Genomic DNA, 25,768 nt, shown 5'->3' with positions numbered 1-25,768 from the left:
AGAATGACTCTTTCCCAATCTAGATGCTAAGGAAGAGCTTTTTACACAAATTTCTAACACTTTACAGAGATCTTTTCAAACAGGTTTACCTTCAATGTCATCTTTAAATTCAAGCAAATTTCTGAAGTACCGGTAACCTGTGTACTATCTTGCTCTACCACCTACGAACTGCACAGTTAGAGAAAAATTGATTCAGCACCTAATGGTGGGGCTGAGAGAGGTGCTTCACAAAGCTCTGATCAGTTTGTGTGACTTATAACCACTACTTCACCTTTTGTTTATGAAATGTGTACAGAAGTAGTTGAGAAGATTGGACAGAGACCCGATTTTCAAACCTTCTAAATATCAGTATCCCCTACAGAGCACATGACTCTGCTGACATAGCACAGAGGAGCACTCTACAGGCACACCTACATTGCTAGGGAAGAAGGAAGAGTATCACTGCATCGGCATATGATCCCCTCCACCTGAGCTTACATCACCTCTTAAGAAAGCTAGCTGTCCTGGGACAGCACTGAACTATTATGAAGATACTGCTTCAAAGCTGTCTGCTCAATTTGCATCTCATTTAAAGCCAATACCTTTGTACCCAGACAGATTCTCAATGGCTGCAATGGGACTTAACACAGGTGAAGGGCTCTGTTGAGACTCAATTCCAAAGGAATTGACAAGTGCCCAAATACTCCTTACAAAGTACTACAGAATGTTCAAAGTAAACAAACAAATCTTACCTGCTGTTGTTGATTTTCCAACTCCTCCTTTTCCAGAAGCCAAGACCACCACCTGCTTAACTCCTTCTATGGGCTTCTGTTTCGGCAGCCCGCGTGACAGGATCCGGGCACGTTTGTCCCTTACAGCCTCATCCCTGGAGCCTGAGGACTAACAAAACCAGAAACCAAGTGAATAGGAATGCACCACCCTGCAGTTCTCGCTGAGAAAGCAGACAGGGAAGAACCCACCTGCAAGCTGAGAAATTTTCACTACGAGTCCAAAAACACGCAGTTTCTCTCAAACGCAGCCTGTTTCACAGGCAGGCAAGCTGGGTGGAATGGGGCTGCTTAAAAATCATCCCAGCGGGCATTTTCTATAGACAAACATGATCTAAACACTTAAAAAATAAATAAATAAATAAATAAATAATGATGGCTTGTGTTAAAATAAACCAAAACACCACTTAAAAAGTTGGAATCTTTAAAAAGCAGGCTAAACCTAGCTGTCCTTTTACATTACAGTTGCTTCAAGCACGACTCTCAGATCTAACAATGAAGGAAGAGAAGCCCTGGGTGCTGGGCCGCCGGTGGAGCCCCGGCAGCTCTCCAGAAAACTGTCCTTCCCAAGCAGTGGCAGAGCCATCTGTGCGAGTGCCGGTTCGCTGCAGCAAGTCCCGTCCGTTATTTCGGAAGAAGAGGTACACGACAGCTAAGAGCACCCTGGGGACACTCCGCAGGAAAGGAGTCTCCATCGATACCGGCAGCATCCCACCCGCTACCGGGTGGCCCAGTTCTACTACCACAGGTGGCGAGCGACCCGGCTCTACGCAAAAACCAGGCGGCCTCGTGTTCCCCTGCTCGGTCCCGCCATTTCCCCCGCACACCGCCCCGTGCCAAAAACGCTGCAGCGGCCGTACCCCCGCAGCAAGGGGCAGCTGCTGAGCCTCCTGCGCCACGGCACACCACGACACGGCGCCCCGAGCGGATCTGAGCCGCAACTACCCTCCCGCCTCCTGGGCCCCCGGAATCTGCCTCAAGCCCACGGACAGCCCGACGCTTCGCGACCGGCAGGCAGGGTTACCCCGCTCCCCTCCCTCCCCGGGGCGGACCTGGCGCACGGCGGAGAGCTCACGCTTCACTCACCGCGGAGTTGGCGAACTGAGCGGTGCAAACGGCGGGACCGCACCCTGGGTCACGCCGCGGCGTCGCTGGAGCCCTCCCGCCGCTGAAGGGGAAGCCGGCAGCGCGCAGTGCCCAGCGCCAAGCGAGAGCCCCCATGCCCGCCGCCGGCCCGCCCCGGCGCGCTGAGATGGCGCCGTCTCGCCGCGCCTCGGCCCGCCCCTTGAGCCCGGCCGGGATTCTGTCAACCAGGTCGGAGCCCTGCGCCCCGCGGTGGGGCTGAGCGGACCTGTCAGGCCCCGGGATCGATGGACGACTTTGTGCTGAGAGAACGGCTGCGGTTGGGGACCTGGGTGGAAACGAGCGCCTTCCCGAATAGAATGCTGAGCGGTGGCACTGTAAAACAGCCGCAACACAAGAAAGCAGCTCCCTTCCGCTGTCTGTAAGAAAACTGGGCCCAAGAGGAAAGTACATATTACAAAGTGGTTAGGGGTTATTCCTCAGTGTTGCACTTGTCCCCGCTGGCTCTCGTTCCTGTTTTCTCTGTGGCACTCCTTCAGCTGGTCGGTGCCTTCTGAATTCTCCTCTTTACCCACGCAATGGGTGGCCAAGAACTTGGTCCTTCATGTGTTTGTTCTCTGCAAATAAGTATATACAATTTCATCATTTGGGACATTAATAAAAGAACAAAGAGACCTGTAGCTGGGACAGATGCCACCTGATTTGTTTTGTTTGATTTTCTTTTGGGTTTTTAATACTAAAGCACTAATAATTGTTCTGGTTATAGTTTGAGTTTTCCAGCCATTTTACACCCACTCCATGGAATTTTCATCAAAGCCACGTTTCTGTTCTTGTGTGAGATTTATTTAAAGCTTTAAAGATACAAAAAAAAAAAAAAAAATCGTCTACTGCTTCTCTTCCACCTACAAAGCTTGTAACCACAGAGTGGAAGGAAATTAGATCGGTTTGACATGATTTGCTCTTGACAATTTCATGAATAGTCCTTATTCATGTGAGTGGTACTATAGAAGTAATTCAAATCTTGGCAGTTTCAGGCCATTAGTTTTCAAAGGTAAAATACAGTGTAGATACTGTCTTTTGTTGGTAACTGTTGTAATAGGTAATAGATCAGAGGATTTTACATTGGTTTAAAGCATTATTACAATAAACATTTCCTCTATTTCACAGTGACCAGAATTTTTACTATTTCAAATGTTATTTTTCTAACCTGTGTTATTAGCATTTTACTAAAAAATACCATTTTCAAAGGCTTATTCCAATGCTCAGCTACCACACAAAAATTGTAATTATAAAAATAAACTCTTCTGCTGTCCTTTAAGTGATTCTTATTCAAACTCTCATTTTTGTTGCACCAACGTGAGGGTATTTTGAATAGCTAACACACCTGAAGACGTCAAATCGTTTTCCAATAATTTACCCTACTGCCAACCAAAATGCAAAAGAATCCTGAAAACCAATGAGCTACTTAATTTTGAAACTATGATCCAGATCTGCCTCAAGGGCCTTGTTTTCACTGCCTCAGGAAATCATGTTACCTCTTGTCGTGCAAGAAAATTGTGTAATTGGTTTTCCTACCTTGAGCAGTTGGAGGCAGTGTTAAAGAGCAAAATACTGTTGATTTCATAGAAATAAAATCAGTACAGCAGGATCACTGGTAGGCATACAGTTCAGATATCCATCACTTCAAAGTCTATGCAAAGAAAAGAAAATGGCAAAAAGAGTTCTGTTGTGTACTCTTTGGTTCTGAGAATAGTTCTAACAATGGCTGGAACAACCCTCATGAATGTTTTTGTGGGATAGTTGTTTTATAAAGCTGATCTAGCACAAAATACAATTGAAAAGTATGGTGAAGGAGCTTTCCAAAACTTACTAATAAAGAACAATTCTCAGTATTCTTAGTTCTAAAATAATTCCTTTTAGCCTGGTTTGTTGGTAATAGGAGAGCTAATATGGCAGTAGGTTGTATTTGAATGCAAATATGAAAGTCTGAATTTGGCCATTAGAAAGAAATATAAATTTGTTCAGGAATTTTCAAAATACCTTGATTGTTAACAGTAGAGTACGTGAATTAGAGTTTGATTGAGGTGTACTCTATCGTCTCTTCTAATTATAAAGACAGTTTCAGGGATTATACATTTCTCATAATTGCTTTTGGCTTCCTGTTTCAATTTTCACATTTGAAAGTATTGGTCTGAGTAAGTTGCTTGCCCAACATGTCATCGCAGTCCACATACTGTTCTAAAATAAGACGCTAGGAAGATGCAACCAAAAATTAAAGATTTTACTTACAGATTTGAGCCCTTATGGAAACTACAGGCAATCTCTGCATCTGTCAGAAAATTCCACTCTGGACTTTTCAATAGTTCAAAAAAACGAAAGACATAATATATAATTTTAATGAAAATTGATGACATTTTCTTTAAGTAAGTGAAAGAAAATGTTTAAATTTCTATTCAGCCAGAATGCTAACATGATAAAAATATAATTTATTTTTGTCTGAAATCAGTTTGTCTTGTGTTTAAGTGTATTCTTTCTGCAGCCAAAATCAATTATAATCAGGTATAGTGAGGGAAGATTTGTTGCCAACTGACTCCAAATTTAAAAATTGAATTAACATTTTAAAATTACTTGGTAGCTAATCAGGTTGACTTGAGTGCAGTAGGAAGTAAGTGGCTAAAAAAAGAGTGGTTTATCAAGTCTATAAGCTTTCAAGGGTGATGGAGCCCTGTATTTCTATTTACATTTCTGTGCGTCTGCACAGTAGTGTATTAATACCATAGTAACATATATACTATAGGACATGCTGCAAACTTACTCATATGATCCATCCATTTTGGTCACAATGGATGTGACCAAAACACATGATTGGTAAACTAGAAATTACATTAAAGGAAGGCTAAGGAAATGTTCTTCAAAACTAAGTGTTCATTTTAGCTTCGTGACCAGGCAGGCCTTGTAATCTTTAGCCATAGAGGTATACCATATCATACCAAGGCAAGTCTGTGTGGCATGGGGGTCACTGATTTCATTATTTTAGCTTGTCTGGTCAGCCAGCTCTGGCACATTTAAGATAAATAACGTTAAAATGTTGCTTTTTATCATTTTGTCCACAAAACAATAATTATTTGGTTGGTGGGGAAAGGAAGTCTAAGATACTGAAGTTTTAAGCCAGTTATCAAAGCTCATGTGATGGACTATGAGGCTGATAAGAAATATAGATGATTCTATCATTAAATTGATATAATCTTCCATATATTGTTATATAGTAAAATAAGATACAATGCCTTAAAGAGTTATGGAAGTTGTGGCATTTCTGGGAAAGCCAGGAGAACTCACTATGATTGCCTCTTAAAGCTTAGACACTCTGCTTCTATCTGAGCCTCAGACTGCTATAGAGCAAGGAAGGCATCTGGGATCATCACATTCCCATTTTTCCATGCTACTTAAACCGGAGCAGTTGTTCCCAAGCTTTTTTAAAGCTAAGCCTAGTTTGAAAAAAATGTCAATCCTCTGTGACTTCTTGTGCTCTTACCCAGCAGCTGCTAGAACCCAGAGCCTTGCTGCTCTGCCCTCATTTCTGAGCCTTGGGCTCATTAGCATGTCTCAGGATGGCTGCTACGTTCTCCCTTTGGGAGGAGACCAAGCCAGAGTTGCTGTCATGGCCCTTGCCAGAATATCATTCTCCTGTGGGGCTGACAAACTATGTCTTTTTCCTGCGTAGCTTAGATACCAAGGCCAGCATCAGTGATATTGAGGCACTTATGACCACTTCTTGCAAAGTAAATTTGGCCCAAAGGATTTTAACAGATTCTGATTTCAAATATCCACACAAAACAAGTGAGGTTTACTTGTGTTTTCATATGGAACATTACCTTGTTTAAGAGGCAAACTTTTTTTGTTATATATGGCAATACTTGAAACTGCAACATCTTAACAGTGAAAACACATAAAAACAGTAATAATGTATTATTTTTCCTTTATCATGTGTATTAATATTTTCAATAATAATAATATTTTTTACTGTGACAGTGGTGAGATATTGGAACAGGCTATCTAAGGAGGTTGTGGCTGCTCCATCCCTGGCAGTGTTCAAGGCCAGCTTGGACTGGGCCTTGAGCAACCTGGTCTAGTGGAAGGTGTCCCTGCCCATGGCAGGAGGTTGGAACTAGATGATTTTAAGGTCCTTTTCAGCCCTAACCATTCTATGATTCTGTGATAATACCACACAAGTAGCTTCATCCTACTTTGATGACTGCTTTGCCAAACTTTAAACTGTGACAAAAATTACATTGTGAAAAAATTAGTTCTGCTTTGCTATATGAGAAGGAATCTGGCAAAATTGAGTCCAATTTAGTTTGTATATTGTTTTCATGTGGACATTTTAATCAGTGCAGTCTTTCTCTGTCAAGAAGAGATGAAAACCTTATTTAAACTGTTGCTAGATTCTTCTAAAGCCACCTACCAAGTTCTTGAGGTTAACTGCTTACTATAGTAATAGTCACATCACAGTGAAGACGCAGCTGGTATTACAGCAATTTTCTCAGCCTTAAACAAGTGATACAGAAGATGAAGAGATTTACTTTGTTGAATATGCCTTTCAGTAACAAAGCCACATAATTTTTTTTTATGTACCTGATATATAGATATTGCTTGCATGAATGGAATGAACTGCAATTAACAATATTTCCATTGAACAAAAAGCAAAGGTTTTGATTTCTTTTGAAGTATTCCTAATCTTTGCCATATATGAAGGAAGACTTGCTGTCGTGGTTTAAACCCAGTCAGGTAACTCGTTCACTCACTTCCCCCCCTTTCTTGCCCTCCCCCTGCTCTCGGAGGGACGGAGAGGAGAATTGCAACTCCCACGGGTTGAGATAAGAACAGTTTAGTAACTAAGGTATAACACAAATCACTACTGCTACCACCAGTGATAATAATGATAAAGGAAATAACAAGGGAAGAGAATACATCATCTCACCACCAGCCGACCGATAACTCGCCCCCCAAGCCCAACCAAGCTATGCAGTCCCCCAGCCCTTCCGGCTAACTCCCAGTTACATCCTGGGCATGACGTGCTGTGGTATGGAATACCTCTTTGGTCAGTTTGGGTCAGGTGTCCTGTCTCTGCTTCCTCCTGGCTTCCCTTCCTCCCTGGCAGAGCATGAGGCTCACAGAGTCCTTGGCCAAACCAAAACATCGCTTGTTATCATCTCTATTCCCGAGCTGAAAGTCAAAACACTGCACTGCACCAGCTACCAAGAAGGGGGAAAAATGAGTGCTACTGCTGAACCCAGGACACTTGCATTTTCTAGTCTTTCTTTCATTCTCCTTTCCGTTTTCTTTTTTTTTTTTTTTCCCAGCAATGGAGTTAAATTGCAATGATAAGATACCTGGGACAGAAAGACTCCTATTGTATTAGAGATTGTAAAAAAACAGGATAAAAATTATGTTCACTGGCCTAAAAGCTTCAGAAAACCATCTGACAGCACTGGTCTTAGTCATAAAGGCATTTAGTCACAATTTCAGTTTATGAAATAATTTTAAATCTGCTTTCCATTCATTTTTTCTCAGTAATGAGCTTATGCTTTAGAGGAAGCATTTTTGTTAACATCAGAACCTTAAGCCTAAATGATTTCTGTATACCAAATGAATCTTATTTGGCCAATGATGCTGATGGAGACATTACAACTACTTTTAGTGTTTCTGGTGTTTAATAATTATTTTAAAAATCTAGTTCATATTCCAAAGAAGTTCAGTTTTGCTTCACGGCCATTTAATACTTATCTCATAAATACCCATACACCAGCAGTGCAAGGTATTTCAGAAGGGCGCCAATACACTTGGGTGTATTCCATGAAAGCTTTTGCATTATGGATCTTGGAACTAATGTCTAAAACCCAACTCTATTACAGAAATAAATGCAATTTGCATTCATCTAATTAGTGCCACTAAAGGATTGCACTGTACCTTTTAAAATACTGATTTAATTAAATTTTGACATGAGGAAATGTAACTATTAGAGGAAATATGGAGACTATTCACAGAAAATAGAAAATTGTTTTGACAGTAAGTGATTGTTGAATTGAGCCCTTATCTTATTAGCTCACACTTAGGACTCATGGAAGTCATTAGAGAAAGGAGATTTGCAAAGCAGGGTTGTGTTGTGCAACCCGCTTATTGACAGTGGGCTCTGGCCCGTATTAACTGCTGAACCAGGACCGGAATTTTTTTGTTAGTGAATGAGCCCTAGCCAAAAATACATCAAGAACTGTCAAAAGTAAAGATGAGTCACAGTGTCCAAAGAATATTTCCTGCAATTAATTAACTTCCTAGTACAAATGTAGAGTAGAATCTACAGATGTAGAAAATTCACAAGAAGGTAAACTTCACTCATTCTCTAAGCTGCAGAGTGCATTAGTTAGAGTTGTGTTTTCTATATCAGGAGCTAAAACACCTCATATTTGTGGGCACCAAAATGACAGGGTTTTTTCATTTGGACGTGGCCCTCACTCAGACTGTCACTATGAAGATGCAACTGTTTTTTTGTCCTATGGACAATAGAGTATCCAGGGAAAGATCAGATATCTGTAATTGATATGAAAATATTCCACATTACAGAGTAATTGTTTTACCTAGTTATCCAAAAAAATGTAAGCCTCTAGCGGTTCCAAGAATTATCTGTGAAATAAAAAGCTCTTTAAGAAGAAGTTACACCAAACACCACTTTTCTATTTTGTTAGAACATCAAATATTGAAGATGAAGTATTTTACTTCCACTCTGTAGCAGCTATTTAGCATCTATTGTAAAAGAAAGAAACTGGCCCTTTGGCAGCTAAAAAAAAACCAAACACTGAGAGATTATGTGAAAAATCTCCTTTTATCATTGCAGCGCTTCTGAGGTATCAAATAAAGTAATGATTTCATCCCAAATGAGCTCAGAAACATGCATGAAAAAAAAATCTGCGTTTTAAGAAAAGTGTGAAAACTCAGTATTAAAAAGCAATTCTTGAAACTGGAAGCTCTGTGAAACATGTTAAGCCACACTGGAAATCATAGCAGGAAGCCACATTATTTCTTGACACATGGTCCATTATCTTATTTGAAACCATGAATATTCATTACAATTTACAATCTTCTATTATTTAGCTCACTGCATTAAACATCTGCTTTTTTTCTCACAAGACCTGAGGGGAAACAAGATCACCTTCTATTTATGTCGGTTAAAATCACAAAAGGATTATATATTCACTATTGTATTAAGTGAAACAAACCATCAAGGGTGATGGTAAATGCAAGTCCTACAGTTGCTATTTGTTTTAAGGGGAATTAGATCCCCAAATACGATTTTAAGGAAAGCCCACAGATCAACATTACTGTATTTGTATATGATGCAGTGCTACAGCAAAGCAAGATACCCATTTGTGTTGTAATGGGATGTTCTTACATTGAAGGGAATAAAATGCCAAAATCTGTCAACCCTGCTTGGCTCATTGAGCTCTGGCAATCTTGTTGAACTGTGCCATGAAAGAGGCTGCCATTTTCTAAGAACAGCTCCAACAACTGATAAATGACAGACCAAGCATATAATTAGTGCCTCCTCAAACTTACCCAGTTTCATCATGATGCATGGCAAATGGGATGACTTCAGAGGTTTGCCATTCAGAGAATTTTCTAATGACCTATCATTTGTGTGCACACTTTCCTGACTAGCTAAGGATAAGTATGCCTGAGGGGAAAAAATGATAGGAGCTGTGGCTCAAGGAGAAAGCTTTTGGCCTGAAGCTGTAGCAAGTTTTATTTTGAAAGTCATCCACATAAAGGCAAAGAAATTACACGCAGCCTGATTATGCCTGCATACTCAACTGTAACTGCAGTCAAGGAGTCCTCCAGGTACACAGAGAATAATAAATGACCTTTCATTCTATTGTGAAAGGAGCAGAAAAAGCCACATCTCAATCCATGTACATTTTTAATAATAAAATAAGGCTTTATACCAATAATCTGATAATTTTACATATAAAATCTATTGAAAACATAGAAACTCAAGTTCCAGCTCTTAGAAGATACTGATACATTTTTGTCTATAGTCATGTCTTCACATTATCATCAACATTTCTCACTGCAAATAAACAAACAAAACAACCTAACAAAACCACACCTCTGTAGCACTAATTACTATTGCAAAAGTGTTTATGAGGTGCAGAGAGCAGTGATGCAGCAATACCTGTGGAGAACAGATCTGAATTGCTTTACGTGGCAGAAGCAGAGGCAGTATACAGCATAACAGGGACAATGATCCAGGGGCTGTGAAGCACAGCACAAATACTTGGTGGGGCCCACACCAAACCAGCTGTGAGCACAGAGCACAAAGAATGTAGGACCTGTGCTCTGCAGGGCCTCTGCAAGACGGTTCAGTATAAATACCTCCTCCATTAGGAGGAACCCAGTCTGCACCACCCATCTATAACAGCCAGGTGTGAGTTAGCTTAGTGGCTTGAAACAAAGCTGAACTGCCACCTACCACACTGCCAGACCAGTGCCAGGCTCTGCTCAGATGTATGGTCAGCAGTTCCATATAGAGAACAAGAACCTGAAGCTGAGATTCACTGATCAAAGCTGGCTGGCTGAGTATACCAAGCTTGCTCAGGGCTGCCAAACAGCCTGTTTAGCTGCAGACTCATTCAGCGTCCTTACTCCTCGCTGTTTGTGCCAGGCCCTGTGACCATAAGGTTCAGGGCCAAAGCTTACTAGAGTAGCTCAGTTCTGTAAAAAAAACACTGTATTGCTTATAATCAGTGTAAGGTGTTACAGTTATACCCTAAGGTACATACAGTAGGTAGGCTATTCCCACTGCTTTGTTTATTTCTTTGGAGCAGGATACAGAAGTCCTTTAAATATTAATGTCTTTCAATCATGCAGACAAAGGTTTGGTATGGGATACACCCAAGCAGGGTAAAATTATAGTAGTTAAACATCACAGTCAAAGGAACATAACACCTGTAGAGAAAGAAACCATCATTAATAGTGTACTTAGTTCCTTTAGACAATATGGTAAGCAAACAGGTTGTGTGTCTTTATCCCGCTACCTTCCTACCCCCCCCCCCCCCCCGCCCCGAGTCAAATTTCTGCTTCTCACTTAGAAAAGCTGTAATTGTACCCAACACAGCTTTCACACTGTTACTCTATTCAGAAATTTAATTAACTTTTGATTGCTCTAACATTTCAGTATCTGTTTTGTAACAGTATGAAGGACTAAACAAAACACTGATCTGTTTTTACTAATGTATTTAATTTTCGCTGCATACTTTAAACATGCATAAAATCAGCTGCTTAAATCACAGGATTACTCTTCCACAACAGGAATACCAGCCTTCACTGGAAACAATTGAGACATTCCCGGGGACAGCAAGTTGGCTCTGCTGGAAGAGCTGAAGAGGTGTGCCAACTGAAGCTACAAAACTGGGGCTAAAGAGGTCACAACCTTCCTCAGGGATATAGTGCAAACCAGAAAGATAAAAATCACAATGCCATCTTTTCCTCTCAAGTCACCTTCCCCCAATGTTTCTTTTGAAGGGTAAACAGATCTGGGGGGTCTCTGGACGGCTAGGCTGCTGACAGTCCTCACCCCATGTCTCCTCTGAAAGAGCAATTTCTGGTAGCCTTATACAGGCATTGTGCAATACTTGTGGATTTTGATTGACAAGGCTGCTATTCCATCTTATTTCTGCTGCTTGACTTGCACTAGGGAAATTCTTCATACCCTCTCTCTGCCTTCCTTATTTTTAAATACCTCTGGAGGAAGGAGGATGATGGCTGGGAGGCAGGCATGTTCCTGACCTTAATGTCTGTACAGCACTTTGAATAAGAAAGAAGTCAGTACTAAATACAGCCATCATAATGTGTCTAAATGTCTGCTACTTAGACAATAAAATGATTCTAACACGATGTCCTGGGTTCAGCAGTAGCAGTCATTTTTAATCCTTGATGGCTGGTGCAGTGCTGTGGTTTTGACTTTCAGCCTGGGAACAGCACTGATGTTTCTGGTTGTTGCTAAGTCATGTTTACTTTGACCAAGGACTTTGAGTCTCATGCTCTGCCCTGGAGAAGGGGAAGCCGGGGTGGGGCGGGGGAGGGCAAGGACTGGACACCTGACCCAAACTAACCAAAGAGGTGTTCCATACCACAGCACATCATGGCCAGTGTGTGAACTGGGGGCAGTTGCCTGGAAGGGTTGGATCACTGCTCAGTCAGGCTGAGTATCGGTGGGTGGTGAGCGGTTGTATTCTCTTCCCTTGTTATTTCCCTTATCATTATTATTCTTGGTGGTAGCAGCAGTGATTTGTGTTATACTTAGTTACTGGACTGTTCTTATCTCAACCCATGGGAGTTACATTCTTTCGATTCTCCTCCCCATCCCTCTGGGAGTGGTGGGAGGAAGGGGGATGAGTGAGCGAGACTTGCGTGGCTGACTGGGTTTAAACCACGACACACGACCACCTAATCCTCTCTACATCCACATCGCTGTTCAGCAGTATTTCCTCTCTTCCAGCTAATCAGCATTTCAGCTAGCAATTCTGAGGCTGTAGAAAGAAGAAAGCTTAACTGGATCTTGAACTAGATGGAGAAACAGGCTACAAAAAAATAAAAAATCACCAAAAATGAAGAGCCAGATAGCTCATCCCAGATAGCATGTTAGGCTACGTAGCTAAGAAACAAGCAAAATACATAATCTGGGAGCAAAAGAGAAGAAAAAGTTATCCAACAGAAAGCAAAGGACTTGACTCAGTTCAGGATGTAAGATGGTAAACATCACTTCAGAAACAAAACACACTGTCATTCTGAGCTGTCTTGTGGCAGTTTTAACATCTTGAAAAAAAGATACCGCGTGTCAGGGACCGATCTGTTCAGCATGGGCAAATTAAAAAGTGTACTTTTAGTATGTCTGTCCCACAAGCTGTTGTTCTACCAAGATATAACCTTACCAGCAACCTATTTTGTATCTTTGCTATCCAAGTGCCACTGCAGCTTTGTATGGTTTCTCTTTAAAACAGATGACACTGTTGATATGATAGCTGCTTTAAAGACCTTTGATCATGGTTTCAGACACCACAGACAAAGGAATTTCATCCAAGATGCATCTTGTCCATTCAAAGTTCCAGTCAACTACTGCCCCTGCCAGAGTATGCAACTGCAACTTAATACTAACAAAAAAAAATTAAAAATAATCCCTAGGGAAAAAGTCAAGACCACTTGAGATCATTTTGGTACTGAAAGACCTCTAGCATTTCATCGTCTAAGGAAACAGGAGAAAGCCAAGTACACAGAGGCAAAGCTCCCAGCACCCAGCCCCCTCTTCACAAAAAGATTCATTCCATTAAATGTAGATGAAATATGCATGACCATTCACACAAAGGGGAAGGAAAAAACACATGTCCACTGAAATCTGTGAGAAGTGGTTCATACTGCCATCTGCCCTTCCGAAAGAGAACTGATGTGAAAGTAACCAGAAATGTCTTCTGAATACCATTCTCAAAATACCTACTTTCTGCCCAATGACAACAAGCAGAGAGGATAAAAGAAATATTCTGAGACAGCTATCAAATCTGAAATGTAGAAAAAAACTATTTGTATAAATAACTGATAAAAATATCAATATAATTTATGCACTGATACATTCTTTAGATGTCAGGAGGTTTGTGAAAAAACAGTGAAATCCAAACTTTTGTCTACGACGTAACCAACAAATTTGTCATTCTTTGGCATACAAAGAGAGGCTCTTAACCTAACTATGGACTAAAAAGTTTCAAGAAATTCAAGATGCAGTACAAGAAAATTCATTTGTCTTCCCAAAGAAAATATAATCCCACCAAGAATCCAAAAATAAACAATGATGTCATACTAATTTTTCTATACGCCGTTTCACACACATCTGTGTTGAAACTTGCACATAAATAAATGTTCTTCATCAAATCCTGGTTAAATAAGGTACTGCAACAAAGAATGATCAACATCCTTGGGTATTACTATCCCTCTATAATCTGGTTACATAATTTACTCAGATTGTAGTAGAATCCATTTACTTTAACAATCAATTTATATTACAAATACATATGGAGAAAAAACTCGTTTAAAATGGATTGCTACAGCATTAAACTCTTCCTAATGAGTCTGGGGATACAGCTTTAGAGTAAGTGAACAGAAGGTATTTTAAATAAAATTAGCTGAGTTTAAATTAAACCAGCTCATACTTAACAATACCCTACAGCTAACAAAATTTAGCTAGTTTATGTGCTAACCACATAATACGATTTCCTCTTCTTCCATAAAGGTTTGCATTGGGAAGAGCAACGTCACTGAACACTCATGCAAGAGAGAATGTTATTTTTAAATAACACAGAGAAGCCAAATACATCCCTAGGTATAACACTAGCTATTCACGACTGCATATTTTCCCTTCCTGTGCAGTAATCATCTTCAGTAATCTTACTCTGTGATGGAGGCCAGGTAACAAAATTTGGCTTCTCACCCACAGTAAGTCTTAACTATTTAAAAAAAAAAATTGAACACAGTTTTGAAAATAAAGTCTTCAGTCTTAAAATTAATTCAGAGAGAGGCACTGAATTCTGCATCCCTGTATCCTGATTTCTGAAGCCCATGTTACTAAAAAATTGCATCTGTCAGATTTCATGGATGGGAGGAAGGCACTCTTCTAATTTCGGAACTGTCCAATGACTATCTGGGTATGTAGCCAAAAACCTGAGAGATAACAAAGTATTTGCAATACTTTAACTTTTCCCGTTAGCATTGGGATCTCACTTCAGAACTACTCTTTTTGTCATTATTTTGATCGCTCCCTCTCCAGCTCCCTTTTCAGTACATTATTTTCTGTTCCCTCTACTCCAAAGCAGCATTACTGAAGAGAAACTCTCCAACTTGATGGGTTCATCTCGGTCACCTGAAACACAAGCATTAGTTGTTTATAAAGAAGTGACAACATTCAGATTAATAGTTTTATTTTTTTCACGGAGAAACTACACAACATACAACGCTTACCCCAAGCATGTAACGTTTCCCCACCACAAAACAAGCAGATTTTCCATTTCTCATAGAGACTACCCTCCCCACACCCGCTTCCCGGTAGCTATAGGCCACGGGTTAATTGAGCTGTAGAGATACTTTGCTTATTCTATTCCAAAGCTTGTACCCTTGCTGCCTGCCCCTCCTTAGAAGCCACCGACAGACCACAAGCCCTGTTTTACCTCCTGCAAAAGATATTTGCTGGTTTTCTCTAACATTTTCAGCAAGGACTTTTTTCACCGCTTACGTGTCACACAAACTGCTTTTAAATGTCTGCAGCGTGAAGTCGCTGCCTCCTGCAGAGCCCGTCAGTGCCTCCCGCCCGTTCTTTCCATTCACCTGCGACACCGGGCTCCCGAGGATGCGACTCCCAGCCCCACAGCACCGCTCAGTGCGGCGCGGCCTGCGGTGCCGGAAAGGCGTTACGCGAACACCGGCGGCAGCGACGGGACCGCGCACCGCGCACGCATACCCCCGCCCTCCTCAGGCCGAGTCGGGATCGTTATGGCGGTTGTGCCGGAGCCGGCGCTGGCTCGGGCCTTGCTCCAGCAGTGCACGTCCGCCCGGCTGCAGGTGAAGCCGCCCGAACACGGCGCCGAGGCCGAATGGGTGGAGGTAACGTCTGCGCCGGCCCTTCACCCCTCGGAGGAGCGGGGAAAACGGAGGCGGCTCGGGGCTGCGCTGGGCCAAGGCGAGCAGCAGCAAGGCGCTCCGTCGGCTGCACGACGAGCGCATGGATGGAGGCAGGGGCCTCTGGCGGAGGCCGCAGTGCGCAGGCCGTGGGGACGGTACTCGGTGGCGACAGCGGGAGCGAGGCTCAAGCCTCCCCTTAGCGCGACCGCGTCGGTGACAGCGGTGGATAAGCCTGTGGAGTTTCAGGAGGTCCCGGTAGGGGCTGGGCTGCTGTCCGTGCCTGCCTTCAAAACCTGTCTCTTCGTTCTTCAGCGAGCCGGTTGGCTGAGAGCAGCCCCAGCGGCCGGCTGGTTACTGGCAGCAGCTGAACGCCTGCCCGGCCACTGCCCTACCCTGACCGGGACGGTGGGAGACGAGCGAAAGGAGGAAGACAAGTGGGTCAGAGAGTAAAGTCAGGGAAATCACTTACCCGTTACTGGCACTGGCAAAACAGTCTTGACTTGGGGAATTAAGTTAATTCACTGCCAGTTTAATAAATTTAATTAGTGATTTGAATATTGAAAAAAACAAACACACCAACAACTCACAAATATTCAGGCATTTGAAGAAAAATCCCTCTTCCAGGCTAAGCTTCACTTCAGACACCTCTTCTATTTCCTTCCTAGTTTCCACCACAGACCCCTCTCCTTAACCCCTTGTTATTGTCAGAGTTTACAGTCGGTCCCTTCAGTGAATCAGCAAGCAGCACATGAGGCTGGGGTCAGTGCTCAGAGGTTTCTCATTGCTACTCCTCATTCTTACCCTATGCTCCAGTTTGGGTCCTCCAGAAGAGCACAGCTGCCCCACCACAAAACAGCTCCTTCCCCTCTAACCTTGGTTCTCCGTTGCCATTATCTGCCCTTTCAGAAACACATTTTCACAGATGCACTGCAAACTTGGCTGATGGGCTCAGCCGTGTACTTTGTGAGTTAGTGTACATGTGGAGAAGAAAGGCCAGGTACAGCAGCAGGGCTGTGGCAGCAGTAGTTGTAATTTATTTTGTTTTCTAGACCATTAACCAAAAGTTAAATTTAGGACATAGATCTCCACACAGCTAGAGGGGAACATCATAATTTCCCTCTTCCCATAGTCTTCTGTTGGGAGATGTAGGTAGGTCTGCAGACTCCCTGGGCATACAGACCAGGGCTGTTTACCAAAGCATGAAGGCTGCCCTTTGGGATGCACTGTCGTGCTGTAGTTGTCACTGTTTATGGGTTACCTGAACTAGAATAACTCATCTATGAAGATGCCAAGTGTTTACCCCTTGGCTTTTTTTTGGTGGTGTTTTTTGTCCTTTTTAAAGTCTACTACAATTAGTAGTAGACTTAAAAAGTAAAAATTCTAGTGAGTTTGAAGAGCTTATGAGTTCATTCAACAAATCTGAAGAGAGTTTTAAAAAAAAAAAGTTGGTCTAGGTGTTTCCACTGTTTGACTTTCACATTGTTCTTAAAACATTTCTGCCCTTGTTCAGAAGAGGCAGCTGGATCCAGGAGACCTAGTTTCTGCATCATGGCTTGGGAAGCCAGAACGTTTTACTCAGAGGAGATATGTGTCATCTCACAGATACTATGTTTGGCTGAAGTACATCTGTGTGTATTGCACCATTAGCTTCTCGGTGTAAGGTTAATTACAGCAAAAGTTGCTCAGCACAGCATAAATTAACTAGAGGAAAAATACCCTGTTTCTAGTTTGCTAATCTCAGAAATAATTGTAGATCTAGTAAATAAAAGCAAAAATGTCATTTTGCTGGCTGTCTTTTAAACTGTCTCAGAAGAGGCATATGTTATGGTTTAGAGATAGAATGAGGAATTCTTTTGCAAGGAGGTTATTCTGTATATATCTGTTCTGTGAAGTTTTAAATGGCTTAACCAAAATCACAGAGAAAGTAATAGATGGCACTAAAGGAATCTGCAAGAGACTTGGGTGGTCTCAGCAGCATATACTTTGCAGACGTGAACCATACTAATATTTGTCATGGGGTACTTGGTAATCTTTCCCGGGCACCTGGGGCCCTTTAAGAGAAATCTGTTTTAACAAGAACTCACTATGCAGGAAAAAAACCCACCCTATGCAAAGTTCCGATTTTCTTTAGTATGACTACTTTAGAGGTCACTGGGAGGAATCATTGCTGCTGGTTTTCTGTAATGTTGCTCCCTATATATGCATGTCAGTGAAAAAAAAAAACAAACAAACCAGACCTAATAAACTATTATTTACATAAACCACTGTTTCCTGATGATCTGTAACAACTTAAAAGTAGGTCCTCACCTTGAGAAATTTCTAGTATCCTATAAATAACACATTATGTATGGCTTTGAATAGCTTCTGGGTTGTAAGAGACCCCTGTAGATACTTTAAGAACTTCAAAGTCAATGTCCTTTATCTGGGAAAGGGTTTGAGAGTACTTTATGTCTATACATGAATCACTGCCTTCATTGTGTTTTCATGATTGAGTTTTTCTGCCCTGTTGAGGATTACTGGGGATGGGGTGTCTTGTTTATGGAGAAATGTTGGTTAGATAGCATCCATAAAAAGTTTATGTACACAGCAGAATACTTAGGGGGATAAAAAAGGGAATTCTCCTTTTAAAGGCAGGAGAGAAAAAAGGTGAGATTTGGTGTATTTCACAACTGTGGGAGAAAAGAAATGTAAAATGAATATTCAGCTAAAAAGTGTAAGTGCCTATGCTTTATGCAGTGGAAACTGTTTTTCCCTTATCTTCTTTCCCTTGATTTGTTTTCTGGTTAAGACAGCAAAAAGAAGTGCAAGGTACCAGGCACAGGCTTGTTTTGTGACCTGCGGTAGATGATGTAATCTGTCTTTGCTGCAGCTGGATGTATGAAATAAGAAGAAATCTTCTCACAGGGCAGCGAACATGAAATGGAAATGTCAAAGAATACTTTATATAATTTAGTTTCACAAACTGGCTTCCGAAGGATTACATAGTGACTCAGTTTCCACTATCAGTTGCATTATGTTTTCCTGGGGTGAGGGGAAAAAAGAGTAGTTTTGCAGAATATATTCGGGGGTTGCTAATGAAATCCTGCAAAATTCAGATGGATATATTTAGTAATGAGGGTGAGGAAGGAGTTAGTTGGTTGTTTTTCCTGTAAAAGCTAAAAAGCAGTGTTTGGTGGCAGTATTGCTAAGGCTGGCTGTATGGCTTCAGGAGCTGGGTACTTCATCCCTTCATGATGCGGGTTGCCTGGTCTGATGATTACTTAGGACAGTTGTATAATAAATGCTAGTGTTGCGAAGTAATTTGCTTTGCTGGTTTATTTATGTAGGCATTTTACTGATAACAGTAAATCCACACAAAGCACAGTTTTCCTGGCCAAGCACCTGCCCATCACTACGTAAGTTCCTTGCAGTGGCTCTTTGCACATCAGCATGTTGAATTTATGACTTCCTTATTTGTGTTATTTTGCTTAATTTTTCCTTAGTTAAATATAGCAGTGAAGAGCAGTCAGCTAAACTTTTGACAGGTTACAGAGGACCTCCAGCAAAGGCAATGTTTTTGCTTTGGTTCAAAAGGTTTTTACATTCCCATTCCTTACACTGCCAACAAGCACTAGTCTTAGGGCACCTGAAACACTGATACAAGATCAGAGGACCGACATGAATTATTATTACTAGGTTAGGTCTTGAAATTGTATTAAATTTTACACCTCCTATTCAATTAAAAAAACTAAACAAAAAAGACATAATAAGAGGTAGAAACATGTTCGCACATGTGTTCAGTTTTCAGCTGTAGTTGAAGCTATAAGTTTCAACATTCAAATAGCTGAATAGTTTTCAACTATAACATGGTTGAAAAGTGTTGTAGAAAATCAAAAGCATGCAATACAAATAGAAACATCCTCTAGCATCTTTAACTTGTCTCTGAATTATTTTTTTTTCCATCAGACCTCCTGTCCCTTTAATTCCCCTTGATGTTATGTCTCATCTTGTGATAGAAAGTATATAAAGAATAGGCATCAAATTATGATGGAGGCTGGAAAAATTATGACTGTTTTTACTTACTCTTTAGCTGTCTGGTCTTAGGACTTGCAGGTGTCACTTTCTTTACCTTTTTGTGTTTTTTAATGAACTGCTTGCAGAGTATTGTTACTTCTGTATGTGAGACGCAAAAACCAGTCACAGTTCTCAAGTTGAATGATTCTCTGTGATGTGTGCTGTTAAATGGAGTCAATTCTAATTCAGTGTCAGGTATATACAATGTAAATGTGCTTGGCCTATTTTATCACAAATATTTTTATTAGTATGTATATGTACCACGTTATTCTCTATGAATACCTTGATGCTGGTCTGTTTGTTGAATGAATATTTAGCTAAGCATGTAGGATATTTCACATTTGGCAGACTGCCTCCTTTATTCAAACAGATGGTTTGAAATGTCATTTGAGGTTCAGGCCATCAAATTTCTTACAATGTTTATGAAATATGGCAGTCATTTGGGAACATGTATAATATTGTGCAGAGGTCAAAATGAGTTTTGAAAGGAGCCATTTAAAGCTTTTGAAAGTTCTCAGCATGTGACGTTTTGGCTACAAAGAGCAGCCTCTTTTTTTCCAGAAGTTAGTTACCAGAAAAATAGTTGAGGAGACATAGCTCTTCTCAGTCATTGCCTTGAGCATTTTGTTTAATCTCTGCAATAACAAAGGGATAAAATCTCATGTGTATAGCTGAGCTTTTTTCACCTAAAACCTTTATCTTTTAAAGAAAAGGGAAAAGGAAAAATAAAGAAAAGAAAAATAATAAAGGTATTTTTTAGAAACTACCCACATTTCTTATACTTTTGCTTTGATAATGTCTATATTAGTGACTCATTCCTGCCCCAACCTACTTGGCATCTCTTAGGTGGCATTTCATAAGCTGACATTTATCTTTCTTCTAACAAAAATATAAAGACACTCATTCTTGACAAAGCAGTGCTGAGGGTTTCTTTAGATGCTATATGCCTGTGGATATTGTATGCCTTTCTTTTTTTGTCCTGAAGAACTTAAACCATTCAGGTATACCTGTGCATGAGACATAATTGCTGTTGGCTGCAGAGCCTGTCAGTTTGTCTTAATAAAGCAGAGGCTGTTGCACACAGTCCTTGTGAACTAACCAAGAAAGCTACACAAGAATTTCCTTGTGCTTTTTCCTCAGTACAGACCTAATTCTTCCCTCAAATCAGTATTTCTTACAATTAGTCCCTCTGACTGCTAAAGAAGTAGCATATACTTTATACGAATCAGGGGAAAGGTCCAATTTCACCAAAAAGATTTTACCCACCGTTAAATAATATTCTGAACAACTCCAGTTGTTGGTCATCAGATTTAAGTTGGTCATCATGTTTCAATCTTTAATTAACATACTCAATGTTTTTTTCAGAATTATCCTGTACTAGATTACTTTTGACATCAAATTACAGTTCAGTTCACTGCCAAGTCCTGTGGTGTTTGTCATGTTTCGTGATAGGAAATAAACTTGTAATTAGCACTGAAAATTATTTTATATTTGATAGGAAAAAGCTTAAGTTATTTCCTTTACTGGATTTAAGTACTGTAATTCATCTTGTCACATTTTCTATGTTAATACTGTCCATTGTATATTCCAACTACATTTGGCTTTACATGGAGCTAATAAATTGGCTTAATTGTATGTAGAAGCATTGTGCAGATAATCACTGTGTATCTCATAAGCTTCCACAGTATGGTGCGTAAATGTCTGAAGTTATACTAGATAACTAAAACTGCTCTCAGAAGCTTTTCTTATGCAGTTTTGCTATTTTTGATACTAGTTTTAATGATAAGTGTGCGTACTGGACAATGAGAAACATTGACAGTTTTCTGTAATCTTTTGTAGATCCAGAGTGGGCTTGTTATCTACATATGCTTCTTCAAAGGTGCTGATGAAGATCTTGTTCCAAAAATTGGTATGATATAATCCTTATCAATTCTTGTATTGTTGAAAAAGAAGAGCAGTAGAGGCAGAGAAGGCAGCAACCATTTGGACAAGAAGTCAAAAAGCCATCAGATAGCATCATTTCAAATCAATCACCTGGCTGAAAGAACAGCTTGCTTGATCTTGTTTCTTTTGACAGTTGTCCGTACTTCTCACTCTGTCCATCTGCTCATGATCAACCTGTCATTTAGAAAGTCAATTCCCATGATGATAACATTCTAGCAAACAAAGTGTGTCACCTGCTGTTTGACATATCACATGTATCAGGCAGCAGGTTCAGTCCAGGACAGATCTCAGTTTAGAGAAAACTGTTTTTAAATAATTCATGGCTTGATTTGAGAAGTATTTTAACACTGATCTCACTGTAGGTGCAGGATATTTAAAATTATAGCCAGTAGAGGGAGTTGGGTGGATAACTAAACTCTGTCCTTCCTGTCTCCTTCCAGTGATACTATAAGCAGTTAGCATTTTAAGTGCAGTTTTCTGATGCAGAAGTGATAACAGCAATATCTGCAGTTCTTTCCCTCTTCTCCACATGCACTTTAACATTGACATCAAAGCAGAGAAGATGCTGTAGTTAAGATCAAATGGTAGCGATTTCTGTCTTCACCCACTGTTGTTTTATCTTGAAGTTTTGGTTGGTTGGTTGGTTTTGTTTTCTTCTTTACGTTTATTTAATTCCTCACCTTCCTTTCCTCCATCAGTAGCACTGCACCACCTGGGAAATTCCATGATGCCACTTTTAATTCCAGATAAAAGTGCCCCTTTTCTGTGACTGTCTGTCGTGGTTTAAACCCAGTCAGGCAACTTGTTCACTCACTCCCAGTGAGTGGTGCCGGGCTGACAACAATCGAGGGCCCCCCCCCCCCCCCCGGGGCTCTCCCCTTCCCCACTCCCAGAGGAACGGGGAGGAGGATTGAAAGAGGGCAACTCCTACGGGTTGAGACAAGAACAGTCCAGCAACCAATGTACAACACAAATCACCACCGCTACCACCAGCGACAACAATGATAAGGGAAAATAACAAGGGAAGAGAATACAATACCACCGGCCAAGAAAACGAGTTCCACCCGGAAGCCCGTGTCCTTCCGGGTAACTCCCAGTTACCCCCCACCCCGGGCATGACTTGCTGTGGTATGGAATACCTCCCTGGCTGGCCCGGGTCAGGCGTCCCATCTCTGCTTCCTCACGGCTTCCCCTCCTCCCTGGCAGAGCATGAGCCTCACAAAGTCCTTGGTCAGGGTAAACATCACTTAGCAACAACCAAAAACATCGGTATCACCAGCACTGTTCCCAGGCTGGAAGTCAAAACACAGCACTGCACCAGCTACCACGAAGGAGAAAAATGACTGCTACTGCTGAACCCAGGACACTGTCTGATATTAGTGGTTTTTCAAAAGGTCAAGTAACAATGTTCTATTCTGGGCTACTGACTGGGACCAGCAGAAAGACCTGGCAGTGCACACAGCCTGTGCAGTAGCACAGGTGCTATTAAAAATGCTGAGAGCAGCTGTTGGGGGTCTTGGGAGAATCTTTCTGTGATGCTAAACTAAGTTGAAATCTTTGGGTGTATTTAAAACTGTGATATGAAAATTGCTTTTGTGCTTGTGAGGGTTTCATGAGAGTGTTACTTTACTTGAGAATAATGAGCTTTTCAGCTGTCTGGCTGCTGAAACAGGCCAGAAAAAGTTGTTTCCTATTAGGATATTCATCTACAACTATCCTCCTTAAGTGTCTTGTCTTATAAGGTATTTTTTCCTAAATATATTTTGAAACTGTTTAAATGACTGGGTTTGCTTCCTGAATCACAACTCAGCTCTTCTTGGTTCCAACAACATTAAACTTGTACAGGTTTGGAGGCATGACTAGTATCCTCCTAGCTTTTACGGAGTTGGAGGCGGTTTTGGGGGAATGATTTGATTTCTTATGCAAACGTATATACATTGGAAAATATAATGTTAGTAAATGCATCAATTTTGTTTGCAAGTTTATATATTCTGGCTTATGGACCAAATTGCATCTTTGACCTTCCTGCCCATTTCCTCTCTCAAAAGACAAGCTGGCACCCATTCATCTCACAGTGGAGTGTTAAAGGACACTCACTCCACTTGAGACCAAACTGCAGAGTTGTGACTTCAGCCCAGATCAGTGCTGGGTCCTGCTGCTGCAAGCAGAATGAAAAGACCCTTGGGCAGAAACTTCTCCAAAGTGCACTGAAGATGGTGTTATCTCCTGCAGTGTGTACTGTTGTGCAAATGTTGCCTATTTGAGTATAGGGTAGTTAAATTAGGGTCCTTAATTGGATCCTGGGTTCCTTTGGGGGTGTCCAACTAGAATCAACTTCGGGATTTCAGACAACCAAAATACAAGTCTTTAGTCATACTATATTAATATAAATATCCTTGACATTCTTCACAATACTCAGACGTCTTAGCTGGTTGATAGTGTTTACTAACTATGTTTCATTTCATTAATAAGCAGTTCCTGTTACTCTAATAATTTGTCACACACCACAATATTTGTTATATCTTGTTTATGATGTTTTATTAGGTGCTCTTTAATTTGGTTCAGTTACACTAACTCTTACTTTATTTTTTTGCAGTCCATACGCTGTTGAGTGTTAAATTAAGTGAAAATGAAAGCGGCGAGTACGTTTCTGTTCTGGATTTACCAGGCGATGTGCTAATCATACCACAAGCTACTCTAGGCGGTAAACTGAAGGGAAAGAAGATGCAGTACCATGCAAACATTGAAAAAGAAAAAGGTTTGGAACTTTATTTTCAGTTTGTGACTTTGTGTGAAAAAGAACTGTCTGCCAGCACCAGATGTGCAGAGGCAGGTGTTTGTGTCAAGCATGGCACATACGGAAACAGGCAGGTGTTAAAACTGAATACAAATGGACCTTACACTCATCTGATTGAATTTTGAAAGAAATAAATGATATTCTGGATACAGTACTGGCTGGCAAATGTTGTCTTTTTTTTTTTAAATACCTATAACTTCTAAGCATTAATGTACTTAAATAATTTAGGAGATACAGTGTAAGAAAGACTTTCACTCATCTGGTACTGGTGTTGCCAGTCTCATTAAATAGATGCTTAAGACTGCTTTGTGACAATGAGTTATTTGTTTTATGCCCATTATTCATCTGAAGTGTGGTCAAAATAATTGGTAATATTGATCCAGTGAAGCTGGATAGTTTGGAAGACTTTATTAATGAAAATAGGGTAATGCATACGTTTCTTACTACTTTTACATATATTAGCTGTTGTAAAGTACACTTGAGGATGTGCAGTTTCTAGATTAGAAAAATAAAAGAATGCTGTAGATGTACTTACCTGTTCCCGGATTTCCTTAGTCAGACAATTTTTGCCTTTCTATTTCCTATCTATGAAATAGCAACACTTCCTAGCTAGCAACTATATTGAAAGCAGAAATTCATTGTATTTTTAGCCTATTAGAGAGTAGGTATTAAATAAGAGAGTCTATTCCCCTCATCCAGAGTGTTTAGGAGTGGGACATTTAAGCACTGAACATGGGCTATACAAAGAAGAAAAAGTGAGGTGCCTCTAGAAACTGAAGTTAAGGCAGTACCACTGAATTGCTTTCTTGAAGTCTGCACTTCGAAATCTCCTCTGATGTGTTTTCATAGGCTGCTTGCTATAGTTTGGTCTGTGTCTTTGTTACCTTGGTCATCTTGTCTACTCAGTTATTTCATAACGAGCCTCAGGGAAAGGACTGAAATACGTGAAAACAAAAATAAAAATGGCACAATGTATGCTCCCGCCTTGTTGTTCCCTCTGCCCCTATTGCTTCCTTCCAGCTTTTTGTCTGTTGAATCTGCCAGGCAGAGAGTAACTTGTATTTCTTTTATATACGGTGTTTGCACATTTGGGGCGCCATTCCCGGCTGACCCACTATGCAGTACTGTCATAACCATCACTAACAGATGGTGTTAAGAAGACATAATGGGAAATTCTATCTTGTGAGGCAGTAACAATAGAACAGCTACATTAAAACATGGCAAATTCAAAACTAATTGTAGTGCATTCGTCCTATGAGTCAAGTTTTGCTTTTACTGCAGCACAATGTTTTGTGAGGTCAGTAACTCAGAAGGGTTCAAAGCGAAATTAGACAATTCTGTGCTTTGCAGTAATTACGCAGAATTCCTATTTAAATAATAAATACTTTGGAAAGTATGTAAAACCTCATGGTTA

General features: G+C 40.8%; 2 protein-coding genes and 3 long non-coding RNA genes across 5 annotated transcripts in view; 2 read left to right on the top strand and 3 right to left on the bottom strand.

Moving 5' to 3' along the window:
• NUBPL (NUBP iron-sulfur cluster assembly factor, mitochondrial) overlaps positions 1-2,068 on the bottom strand; it is an 86,711-nt gene extending 84,643 nt beyond the window's left edge. The window contains exons 1-2 of the mRNA XM_062622975.1: positions 1,854-2,068; positions 732-879 (exon numbers count right to left, since the gene is read on the bottom strand). Of these exons, the coding sequence (XP_062478959.1) occupies positions 732-879; positions 1,854-1,988 (283 nt within the window). The 5' untranslated portion in view covers positions 1,989-2,068. The remainder of the gene's footprint in view (positions 1-731; positions 880-1,853) is intronic.
• A 68-nt stretch (positions 2,069-2,136) lies between these two features.
• On the top strand, positions 2,137-11,758 carry LOC134165839 (uncharacterized). The gene is made up of 2 exons (XR_009965654.1): positions 2,137-2,271; positions 11,211-11,758. It is a non-coding gene; the product is annotated as an uncharacterized LOC134165839 (long non-coding RNA).
• LOC134165845 (uncharacterized) lies at positions 8,709-12,734 on the bottom strand. The gene is made up of 2 exons (XR_009965655.1): positions 12,335-12,734; positions 8,709-11,786 (listed from the first exon to the last, which is right to left on the bottom strand). It is a non-coding gene; the product is annotated as an uncharacterized LOC134165845 (long non-coding RNA).
• Positions 12,735-13,570: 836 nt separating this feature from the next.
• Positions 13,571-15,264, bottom strand: LOC134165833 (uncharacterized). The gene is made up of 2 exons (XR_009965653.1): positions 15,027-15,264; positions 13,571-14,796 (listed from the first exon to the last, which is right to left on the bottom strand). It is a non-coding gene; the product is annotated as an uncharacterized LOC134165833 (long non-coding RNA).
• Positions 15,265-15,381: 117 nt separating this feature from the next.
• On the top strand, positions 15,382-24,503 carry DTD2 (D-aminoacyl-tRNA deacylase 2). The gene is made up of 3 exons (XM_062622988.1): positions 15,382-15,542; positions 21,453-21,522; positions 24,154-24,503. Exons 1-3 carry the CDS (start codon positions 15,432-15,434, stop codon positions 24,477-24,479), a joined length of 507 nt encoding a protein of 168 aa, XP_062478972.1. The 5' UTR covers positions 15,382-15,431; the 3' UTR covers positions 24,480-24,503.
• Positions 24,504-25,768: the final 1,265 nt, after the last annotated feature.

Source organism: Pezoporus occidentalis, unplaced genomic scaffold (genome assembly GCF_034315485.1).
Source record: "Pezoporus occidentalis ecotype Australia unplaced genomic scaffold, CSIRO_AGI_Poc_V1 ctg108, whole genome shotgun sequence".
Taxonomy (NCBI): Eukaryota; Metazoa; Chordata; class Aves; order Psittaciformes; family Psittacidae; genus Pezoporus; species Pezoporus occidentalis.
This window is presented reverse-complemented; position numbering and strand designations above follow the sequence as displayed.

Coding starts and splice junctions, on each gene's coding strand:
- DTD2 (XM_062622988.1), top strand. CDS start 15,432: ATGGCGGTTGTGCCGGAGCCGGCGCTGGCTCGGGCCTTGCTCCAGCAG. Junction 15,543..21,452: donor CCGAGGCCGAATGGGTGGAG/GTAACGTCTGCG, acceptor AATCTTTTGTAG/ATCCAGAGTGGGCTTGTTAT. Junction 21,523..24,153: donor AGATCTTGTTCCAAAAATTG/GTATGATATAAT, acceptor ATTTTTTTGCAG/TCCATACGCTGTTGAGTGTT.